Source organism: Charadrius vociferus, unplaced genomic scaffold (genome assembly GCF_000708025.1).
Source record: "Charadrius vociferus isolate BGI_N301 unplaced genomic scaffold, ASM70802v2 scaffold475, whole genome shotgun sequence".
Classification (NCBI taxonomy): Eukaryota; Metazoa; Chordata; class Aves; order Charadriiformes; family Charadriidae; genus Charadrius; species Charadrius vociferus.
The window spans coordinates 2092472-2103888 of NW_009648337.1; the positions used below are offsets into that span (position 1 = coordinate 2092472).

The 11417-nt window shown below is 39.8% G+C and overlaps 1 protein-coding gene across 1 annotated transcript in view; it reads right to left on the bottom strand.

Moving 5' to 3' along the window:
- NKD1 (naked cuticle homolog 1 (Drosophila)) overlaps positions 1-11417 on the bottom strand; it is a 108315-nt gene that overhangs the window by 13581 nt on the left and 83317 nt on the right. The window contains exons 5-6 of the mRNA XM_009885069.1: positions 5570-5676; positions 2863-2958 (exon numbers count right to left, since the gene is read on the bottom strand). Of these exons, the coding sequence (XP_009883371.1) occupies positions 2863-2958; positions 5570-5676 (203 nt within the window). The remainder of the gene's footprint in view (positions 1-2862; positions 2959-5569; positions 5677-11417) is intronic.

The following is an 11417-nucleotide window of genomic DNA, read 5'->3' on the forward strand; positions in this document are numbered from 1 at the left end:
TCCCAATAATTATGCTTTCATAATGGGTGTATCTTTGCAAGACGCATGACTAGATCTGAATTTCTAATTATAAGGACTACGGAAAAAGTCATACAGACTCTAGGAGGAAATCAAAGCAGTATTAAGTTCTGAAGATGATGTTAAGATCCAGAAGAAATTTCACTAAGATGGAATTTGAATGCTCATGCAGTGATCTGTCATTGTGTAAAGTCCAAGGAAAATTTTAACCGGGAACTAAATCCATATCTTATCTACAATTTTCAAACATCTTAATGAAAAAAACATTTAGTCCCCTTGTAAAATTGCACCCCACCTACATGTCTCTTACAAAGTTGATTTAACACTGTGTACTCTTTTGGAAAGTCTCTAGACATGAAGTCCAATGTTTTAAACACAATGACTTTGAATCAAATGAAATGGATGTGGGTAGGCCAGTCACTTCCTTTTCCAGTGTCTTACTTTTCCAACATGAAAAACAAGAATGACAAAGCTGACTTCTTTTTGTAAAGCACCTCAAGGTCTACAGATATAAATCTGACTTAAGAAATTTCATCTCTCTGTTAAATCCGGCTATAAATCCAGGAGACATTAAAGTGAAATTTTCAAAGAGGAGAAAGGGTCCACATTAAGCTTTTCTCACCAGAACACTGGACCTTTGTTTAGAAAAGCTGACCAGTTCTGAAAGTATTTTCATCAGCTCACTGAATGGCACCGGTAGAGATCAGCCCTCTTCCTCAGACTGTCCCTGCTGTCCCTGATCCAGCAATGTGCTTCACATACTTTTAACTCAAAGCACGTGTTCCGTTCATTTTAATTGAAACTATTCACACGTTTAATGTTCACCATCATTAAGTCCTTTGCTGGATCAGGAGCAGAGCTGCTTAACAAACGACACTATCAAGCCCACTATGTTGACTGTTAGTCTCTCAGGGGCTAATAGAACACGAAATTCTATGTTATATGAAGGGACCAAAATTCCTCTTTTGTGGCCAAGATTATCTATGAGCTGCTATCTTTAGTCATTCTTGCACAAACAAATCTTAAGTTGCACCCGGATTCAACAGTAGACAACCAACCAGATGGATTACACAAATGGCACTGAACAGCTTGCAAAAGAAGTGTGTACATAACTGGGAAACTCTGCAATGGTGCATACTATTTGTTTCTATCTTTGGTCACATGTAAAGAGCTGAAAATTATCAACCTATTTGGTCCCTTGGTTAAAAGAATTTTTCTTGGCACAGGTTCAAGCCTGAATATAGCAACCTCCAGACCTTAGAGTAGTATAATTTTCAATCCCCGCACAGATTTGGTTTCAGTTAAGCTGCAGGCTGCTCTTGTAGCAGGGAGAGGTAGAATTTGGCTGTAACATATTCTCTAAGTACAGTCAAATTAAGCTCTTTGGTGTACCACATAATCACAAATAATTATTGTATACATACTTAAAAGCATATTCTCATTATGTTCAGCACATGGAACTCCCACTGACATTAATGGGAATTCCATGCCTGAATGTAAAGGACACCCATGTATGTGGGTTTGGGTTTTGTGTGTTTTTCCCCTATTCTTTGAGAGTCACGATAATCTTGTAATGTAGACTTAGCCTTGGGTCTCGAACGATCTGGGTTCAATTTGCCACTAGGTTCCTGTGAGACTTCAGGCAAGTTACTTCGTTTTTCTGGTCTCTGTTCCCCACACATTAACAAATACAATACTACTTCCCCACCCCCTCTTCTCCTCGCCTTCTCTCTGTGTCTTCCCATTTGAAACTCTGCACTTGGCCTGAAACTTTTCATCTGCTTATTCTCTTGCATGAGGGGCACAGATTTCGTTTGACTAGTCAAAGCACTATCAGAGTAGAGACAATAAAAAAAGCCTAGTAATGATGTTCATATACACATTACAAACCCTGAACAACCACCACATTTGGCAATTTGTTCAAAAATGTCAAAAGAGATTTGCTTCAGTCTTCTAGGAAAAATTTCTGCCCTCGTTTGGTGTCTAAGGCCACTACACTTTCAGTGTTTACCCTATTCCTTTCAGTCAGTTCTTAGTAATTTTCACAGGCACTGGCATAAGAGCCAAGAGAGACAAAACCTGTCAATTTTCAGCTGATTATCTGAAGGCATGGGAGCCACTAAACACACCACACAAAAAAATCAATGACAGCACATTGCAGTAAATCTCAGTAAAAGACATTCTCCTAGAAGAAGTATCATTCAACCTGGACAGCAATAGTTCTGAAAAAGTACTGTATCCTAATCTATACATCCTCTTATTTGGCTTCATATTTGCACAGGAAATATGACTTGAAGACATCCTGATAATAAAAAATACACACAGGTATTCTTTGACAGCCATTCACCATGATCATCCAGCAAGTATTATGAATGCTATTTATACTTGGAGGGAGAAGGCAGAGATCAGCCTAATATTCATGAAAACAACTGAACAGTATAGTTAGTCCTACTGGAAAGAATGTCCGAAAGCAACCTTGCTATTTGGTTAGCTTAACTCTGAAAAGCAGGATAGAAGCCAGAACAATATACATTTGCAGGGGTTTATTTTGACAATGTGTTTAGTTGCTCAGTTGTTTCAGATGTTTTTCCTCCTCAAATGCCAGAACTATTTTTTAAAGTCTAATCCCAGACATTAAACAACAACCAGCTTAAAAAGTGGTGCAGTACATCTGAAAACAGTAAACCACTGGTGGGATTGTTTCTAGGAGGGAAGGGTCCAGTGGAAACTGCTGTTTAAGTTGGCAGGACACCTCTATTTCATAGAAGGAAAAATGTTCCTGTTATAAAACACTTCTCTTGTTAGCAAACGCTGCGCACAAAGGGGCAGCTGTACTTTGCTTACCTCACGTGTGACTCTTCCGTTGTTATCAAAGTCATACAGTGTGAAGGTCCATTCTTGCCTGTTATCTTCCTCTACAGACACATCACATTGCAATTCCTAAGAAACATGCAAAGAGCAGCTGATTACCTAAAGCAAAAGGCCTGTTTGCAGAGGAGACTCTCTGTCTTCTTGAAGGACGCTGCTTGCTTTCTTCCTTCCTCCCTCCATCACGGGAGGAAGGCTTCAGGATATGTCCCGAGGAGGCCTCTGTCCACCACACTGAAGGAGTCTCATCACAATCCCATGATAATCCTAACTCCCTTGGGCTAGGCTTCGGGAAAGCTGCAAGATGCTTTCTGTTTCATTGTAGAAAACGCAAAAAGGTACAAGAAAACTACTCCCTGAAGCTTTGGAAATAGAATAAAATTTCCCACTAAAAAGCGAGAAAGAAAACTCTGCTTAACTCAGGAAGAGACAGATAGCAGAACCAGACTCACAGAATGAGGCGGTACACGCCAGTGCCAGCAGTAGGCATTAACACAACGTGGACATATGGCACAAATCCCTACCAGTGAGACCTGTCCTTGACACAGACATTTGATACCCAAAGGTTGTCAGAGTTTAGTGCAGTACAGCATCATGCCACTGAAGCTCCTGAAACAGAGCCTGCCTAGGAACTGGCAGGTAAGAACGACCTGGGAGTAGCGCCTGGTCCTTATTTTAACCACGCTTTTGTTAGTGAGAGTGTGATCTGTGGAAAGCCTGAAAGAATCAATTTGTTAAAGGGAAAAAACATTCTCAAACCAAACCCAAGACTTCGGTCAAGAACAAAGGATGCACTTCGACTGACTCCGGTCACCTGGGTGCAAATCGTTTGCTTTCTCTCAAGACCTGTGCAATCAAAATTATCCAGAGCCACAACAAGGCAAAACAGAAAAGTTACAGTGCAATTAAAATGAAAGCCACTGTACGCAAGTAAAATAAACAGCTCCAAATAGCTTCAGTATGATAGGGCTCAAAATACCTGGTTGATCTTCTGACTTGAAACCAATTCCCTACAGCAGTTCCCGGTGCCCCTGTCCCCTGCCGAGTTCAAAGGCAGGCTGCTCCCCGTTGTAACAAGCCCGGTCCAGAGCTGCCAACTGCCCCACACTCTACTGTGGAAACACAGTCTCGCATTACATAAACATTCCCAGCACCCTTAAAAGCCAAATCACATCCACCTCAGACTTAGACCTCTTGTCTCAACACTTGCATTTCTGATTCTTTTATACCTTTGAAAGGTTTACCAATCTCTTAGCTCCTAGCAGACGTAGCTGGAAAACGTTCCTTTGTAGAACAAGGGAAAAAATATCAATACTTGGTTTCTTGCCACATATTAATACTTCCCTGTCCTCCACTGCCTAACATAACATCTTTATGTGAGGATGTGCTCTGCTTAGTTAAGAGCCATGGCAACCTGCCCTGCATTAGTCATGGAGCCTAGTACCAAGTGCTAACCTTTATGGCATGCCAAGAACTACTCGGGAACAAACACAGGCTTTGCCGCTACAGTAGAGTTCCAGCTACTCTGGCACCAACCATGTTGACAGGTGTCCTCCAACGTTCAAATATCAAGGCATCGTTAATTGCAATTTATCATCTCTTTCCTGTCTGCAAATGTCTGCTACTCAAGGTAGAATATAAAATGTGCCTAGAAAAAAGTTACCACTACGCACAAAGAAAAGGCAGGAAAAGTCGCCTCCCCCCAGAAGGCACACAAGCACCTAGCAACACCTGAACTGCCTATGGGAGAGCTACCCTCCTTTTAATCAGCCTTAAAACAGTGAAAAATAAGTCATACCAGACTACTAAATCTGCTCTAGAGAAGGAAACGAACACTGGAGCCATGCTGCAAGGTGGCTGCACGGTCTTTTAAATAACAATTGAGGAACGAAAAGCTCATTACTGTGACAGGCTGACAGCACTGAAAGGCAGAAGTTTGCCATGTCTGCTGGAGTGCAGAGAGATGAAAATTCGTGCTGTTTCTTGCTGGTACCAGAGTATCTTCCTCCTCACCAAGACAGACAACCCTCTAGCTGGATGACAGCATGCTTCAATACTCGTATTTATTAAATCACTCCCTACATAAACAAAACCTGCCGACTACACACAACGCCTGGCAGATTTATGATGTTTGTAAGTCTAGAAGGAAATAGGCCATCAGACTCATTGCCCTCCAGGATCCTTCTCCTCCTGCCATGTGATCAGATGGATTTCCCGTGTAGCAGGTCAGGGTTATTTCACTTTGGAGGCCCAGGCACAGAAGACCGATGGTTAAGGAGCTTCCACAAACGTCTTTTACACTAGGCATATTTAACCAAGTGCACGAAAGTCCATGAAAGTCCATCTAAAGATTTGATAACATGATAGCTGGCGTAATAAATTACTAATGAAAGGATCATAGATAAAGGGTTAAACCAAATGCCTCTTCCTAGCATATATTTCAGGTCTTACAGAGGAATGATCATCATTTGATCCTCTCCAAACCTGGAAATAAACCTCACTAATCACTTCATAAGGAGCACCAATAGTAAGACACTGACTTGTGCCAATTCTGCTCCTTCCTGTACCCATTACAATCGTCAGGAGCTATACACATGCATCAGAGGACACTACTTGGTCCATAGGTTATTTTTCTACCATAATTATGTCAGTACAGTGAAACTTTAAAAAATAGAGAACTTACTTCAAATTTCAGCTGCTTCTTGGAACCTGTGCGTGTGTCACTTTCTTTTTCTGCTTTCTTTTCATCTCCACTGCAAACTCCATCTGTCTTCTCTGGAGGCAAAGCCACTGCGAAAAATATATTTAAAAAAAAAAAAAACCACTTATAAGGAAATGTCAAAGCAGTCTCATATTTGCAAATCTGTCTTTATATTTAGGGTGAAATTGATTTCAGCGAACTTGTATGAGAGGATCATTATACTTGATTTGCCTTTGTGTTCACTACACATCTGGGATAATTTCTGCAGACAAGCTACCAACAGCTTTTGGTACACAGCCTCTCCTACAAACATCACTAGTCACAGGAAGTTCAAACAGTATTATGAGAATATAAATCAGCAGAACTGTTACTGTAAATAAGTTGAATAATTTTGCAAAATATTGAAAGTTCGTGACATATTGCAAAAACACATTGCATTCACCAGCACTGAATGAAGTAATGAAGCTGAAATGAAGTCCTCATTCTCTTTCAATTTCCCTCTTCAAATACACACAAACTCTACTCCCTCCCAAAAAGGTAAAACTACCTGCCAAAGAGGTTAAGCTGCATTTTTTCAAGTACGTATAAAAAAGTATATTTTATTTAGGTTTCAAGTTAAAACACTTGCGCTTGCATAATTCAATAGCACTCATAAAGATCATCACTATTAACATCTATCGTATATACATCACAACATATCATAACATATAGCAGATATGTAACAGAAAGCTATATATACTTCTCGTGGATTAAAAGACAAATGCCTATGAACTTAAAAGCTGTGCCTTTGGCTCCTGCAGAGGCACTCAGCCTTGCACATGATGAAACCCTATATCTTAAGAAAATGAATCCTATATTCATTATGAAAATATACAGATTTTTTAACCCTACCCTCAAACATTTTCAATATGATTTTTCATACATCCACATACCTCTGCCAACGTTATACCCATACTTCATTAGGCATAGCAGTAATCCTGCCTACACCCCGAAAAATAGAAGACATTGCGAGAATGTGGGTCTTAAAGTCAGCATTTTTTCTCTTGCACTGCAGCATTTGGCATTTACCCAAAGCCTTTAACCTAATGCTATGTAGGAACCATTTCTTGGGGATGCTTTTGTGAGTAAGGTCTCATGTAAGTGCCAGTTCAGTAAAGTCAGATTCCTTACAAAAAAGGAGACATGATCCCCTCCAGTTCAGGAAGACCCATTTCAAACTGGGTTTACTCTTTGGGTCTCCTGGTGTTCGGCACTACTGAGGTGCATCCCAAGCATTCTCCCAGGAAAGCAAGTCACTAACATGCTAGAAATTAAGATATTATATAAGCCATCTTTCAGCATTTTCTTTAACATTTAAAATCGAAAAATTAGCTAAAAAAAAAATTTAAAATAAAAAACTCTACCCTTACCACAGCTTTATACTCTCAGAAATTCCAAAACTAAAATTTCTGCCACAACATTCACATTGTCACTCTGCAATAGATCACATTTTCTAGTCTTATTTCTTTGTTTAAATTTAACACTATTGTATTACCCTTTTTTGGTTTTTTTTGTAAACTGTGGTATACTAGAAAAGATTCTGTATGTGCAGGAAAGAAAGGGGGAATGAGGTAGAAATCCTAACCTTTGGAATTTGCTGACTTTGATACTTATTTGCAGTTTTGATGTTATACTAACACCAGCTTCCCAACAGGCACATGTAATTTGCATTGTACAAATGCAAGTAGGCATGGAGTTTATTATACACATGCTCACACACTGATATACTTTGATTTCCACTCCAAGCCATGTTAGGATTCTCTACGCTAAACCTAAGCTAAGCGGGAAGGTCAGCTGAAGGAAGAGAAAGCTCACTTCATGGCAGTTTCTTCCCTTGTCCTTTTAACCTGGTGTTATAGGATGAGTAGGGACTGTTTATTAGGAGGTTTTTGTAGAGTGTTTATCATATTGAAGGCACATATTAAAATAAATACTACTTACAATACAAAAATTTGAAGCATATCTGAAGAAGGGCCATTTGCTTTATACTCATTTTGTCCACAAATATGACTCCGTATTCCTGGAAGTTCAAAGCTAAGGCCACAGAAAGACCCCCATTAAAAAAAAAAAAGACAACATTTGGTTGTCTACCTTAGTCCAGCCTTGTTGTTTCATTCTAAAATCAACAAGAAATGGGTAACGTGGGTCTTCATAACAAGGACGGTTACAGTGGCAGTGGTTCTTCATAACTATTAAATATGCCCCTAGATTTTTAGTGGCTCATTGGTACCGGTGATGAGTTTCTCACAGGAACAGTTCTAACTGAGCTGATAGAAACATTTGCGTGAGGGGCTTTTGCAATCCCTCGCAATCTCACTCTAGGGAATGTGAAATAAATGAAAGCTGGGCTGGTATGAGCCCTGGCTTTGTTGGAACAGTGGACAACCAATTGAAAAAAAAAAAATCCACCTCTGTTATCACAGATACTTTTCAATGTATAAAGGTACATAATGGCCAAAAGACTTCTACAGTGGTCTTTTATCTGTCAAGGGACAGCATCCCAAACAACACTGGCACGGCAAACAACATTAGGCTGAGAGCATTGAGGAGCAGATCCTGCACAAGGTGACTATTCCCTGTCCCAATGCTCTTTGTTGGGATTTTCTGCCAAAATGAAGTGTCTTACAGAGCATTCTCTCCCTTCCACCACCGCACTCTTGCACTGTGCTGAAAGCTGCCGGCACGTGCAAAGGAGCACCAGAGTTCCCCAGCCCACAGTGCTGCAGAGAGGAACCGCATCCAGTTACCTTCTGGTTTCCGGAACAGCCCTTCCACTGGCTTGTTTAATAACCTTTCTGGATGTACAGTTTGTGTGTTCAGATAGGAAGCTTTCACTTTAATGTATAATTTATGTAACAGAGGAAAAAATGTGCTCTGACAAATTAGTCTTCTCAAAAAACAAGAGTTCAACTATTGGGAAAGGAGGGGATACATCTTGCAGTACACTCCTTGAGAGAGTTTAAATACTGTATGCCAGAAATTATCCTCTTTGAGCTTCGCTGACCTTTGATCTGAAGAACTCTTTGGCCCTGCTGCTCTGGGGAATTATCCTTTGAAATCAGTTACTCATTTTGGAGCTCAGATGAAATGGGGAAATCTGGTGATCTCATCCTGATGTCAAGTTTCATTCAGCAAAGAAAAAAATGAAATCAAAATGAGGAAACTTTAAAGGGGAATATGGAGGTATTAAAATAATATTTACCAGTGATCAAATAATGTGTCTGTTCGTATATCCTCCTGTGCCTTATCCAAACCCAATGAATATTTAAAAATACACACTGGAGTATGACTGTTTTGTCTGAGAAGTACAAGTGTTTGGTATCTTGTTTCTATACTTAGTTTCCAGTATTGACAACCGCTCAATTTCATGAAGGATACAAACACATGCTGAACCTACTTATAAATAAAATGAGAATGTCTGCTCGGGACAGTTAAAAGCGGCAGCCTATAAACAGAGATCCACCAGTGAGCCGCATGCCAAGGTTCAGATATATTCACAATGTGAACTTCCTTTCAGCTCTGCCAATGATATTAAACCAGACCAGACAAGATAGCTATCTCAAAGGAGTGTGGAGAATTAATAGACTTGTGTTTCCAAAGCCTAGGCCATCAGAAATAGGTCCACATCCAATATATCATCTATGCAAAAAAACCTTATTTACCTCCCCACTCAGATAACAAGTCCTGACAAAGAGAACGCGCTACATAGACGAATACACAGAGAAATCTACCCTTGTTGTGGGAATCCACAACTGGAGGGGAAAAAAATACAAGTATATTTATTGCTTCTCATGGGAATAACCATATGCTCTCAAAAACATTGTTCCCTACAGAATGTTTCATGAATTGAAATACTGCATATGTTTTCTTTATGATGTTCTCTTTTCTTGTTCATTATTAATGGTCTTGTATTCACTTCTATAACCTTAAGACACTATAAAAATGCGTCTGGACAATATTTGAAATTGGAAAGACAATAAAGGAAAAATACTAACTTGGAAAAATTGTGAAATACCATTCTTTCATGAAAAACAAACTGACTGGCTTAAGTGTACTAGCAGATGTTTCTCTCTAAGATTGTTAATTACTACCACCCAATTGCTCGCAATTGAGGTGGAGGAAGAAGAGCAGAAGAGAATGAACACCAGTTTAAAGGTATTAAGACAACCCCGAAGAACTACGTCTTTTTTTTTTTTTTTCCAGAGGTTTAATCATTCCTAAGAAAAGATGGGGGCAATAATTGCTCCTTAGGAATCACCAAAAAATCCCAGAAATGAGGTAAAACTGATTGCTGTGCTGTGTGTATTGAATGAGCATACAAATACTAAGCTTCAGACATCCAAATGATTCTTCCCTCACCTCCAGCCTGCAGCTGAGAATAAGGGGAAAAAAACCGAGAGCCAAAATAGAGATGCAGCCAGGTTGAAAAGTGACTGTTTAAACTTTCACCCTCGCTCAGGTGGCTTGTCATTTCACATTTCTCAGAGCCCCATTCAAGCAACGCACCATGCTCTTTAATAAACAGTCCTCCTTCTCAAAGCAAGGACAGTTTCAGTTTTTCAACTGTACTTAGCGTTTTAGTCAGATGGATTTAGAGGATCTTGTGGCCAGAAACAAAAAAGGATGCAACTCTGATGAATGTTCAGGTCTAAGATGCAGCTACCAAGTCCAAATTTGCACAGCAGTCAGCAGAACTCAGGCTAAAAATGAACTACTTCAGAGCCTCTTTGGGATGACAGCCATTCTGAAAGGTATGTGATGGATCACAGGGCCCTAACTCAGAAAGCAGAACTATGGGAGAAGCTATGCAATTCCACAGTGATAAATTATGACTGGACATTACCAGCGACTATTATCTTAATGTCAGGGTCGTTACTGTGTAGTTTTTGAGAGAAAGCAGAGTAAAGGTAAAATTGGAGAACCAGCAAAAATGCCACCTATGAAAGTCAGCATCTGGCACACATGAAACCAAACCGTTTGAAGTGAAATATTACGAGCCTTCCCCTCAAGTCGGACAGACTGGATTCCACAGCAATTCTTTAAAACTACTACCAGAAACAAAGGGACAGAATTATCTGTATGTGGGAAAAAACAACAAACCACACACTAGAACCTGAGACTTGTGGGGGAGTAGGATAAAAGGAAAATTAAAAAATGCACAGATATATCAAGACAAGGAGATGAAGTCATAAGCACTTCTGTAACAACTCAAATTGAACTTCAGTAGCAATATTTGACTGGTGGAATTGAGCGTCAAAGAGCTGACCCAATCGAGCTCAGCACTAAAATTCCTACTGACGTCAATAGGGTAAGGGTTTCGCTTCCAATTTACAGATCTAGCAGACGCAGCAGAACTTAAAGTCAGAGACTAAGAGGACCAAAGGGATGGAAAGAGAATGAATAGTGTTGTTTTTCCTGAAGTCTCTGATGTCTAAATTATCTAGTTCTGTCAACATATTTCTCATTGCAAATCAGGTTTGACAAACATAACTGACATTCTTCGCTGACTGCACGACAACAACCAGAGAAATAATAACTATGTTGGAAAGTCCAAATTGAGAAGTCGTCCTTTAATTAACAATTATATTCACATTCAGATTTCACTTTCAAGTTCTCCTGGAGGCCACGGATTAAGAAATATCACCCCCATTAAGCACACATTTTGGTTTTATCCCACAGAGTTGATTGAAATACATCCCCGATGGAGATAACTTTGCTTGAGCGAAGGTCCTCTTCTCCGGTGGCAAACGAACATAGGCAGAACGGGACCAGGAAGGGAGTAACATTCCTG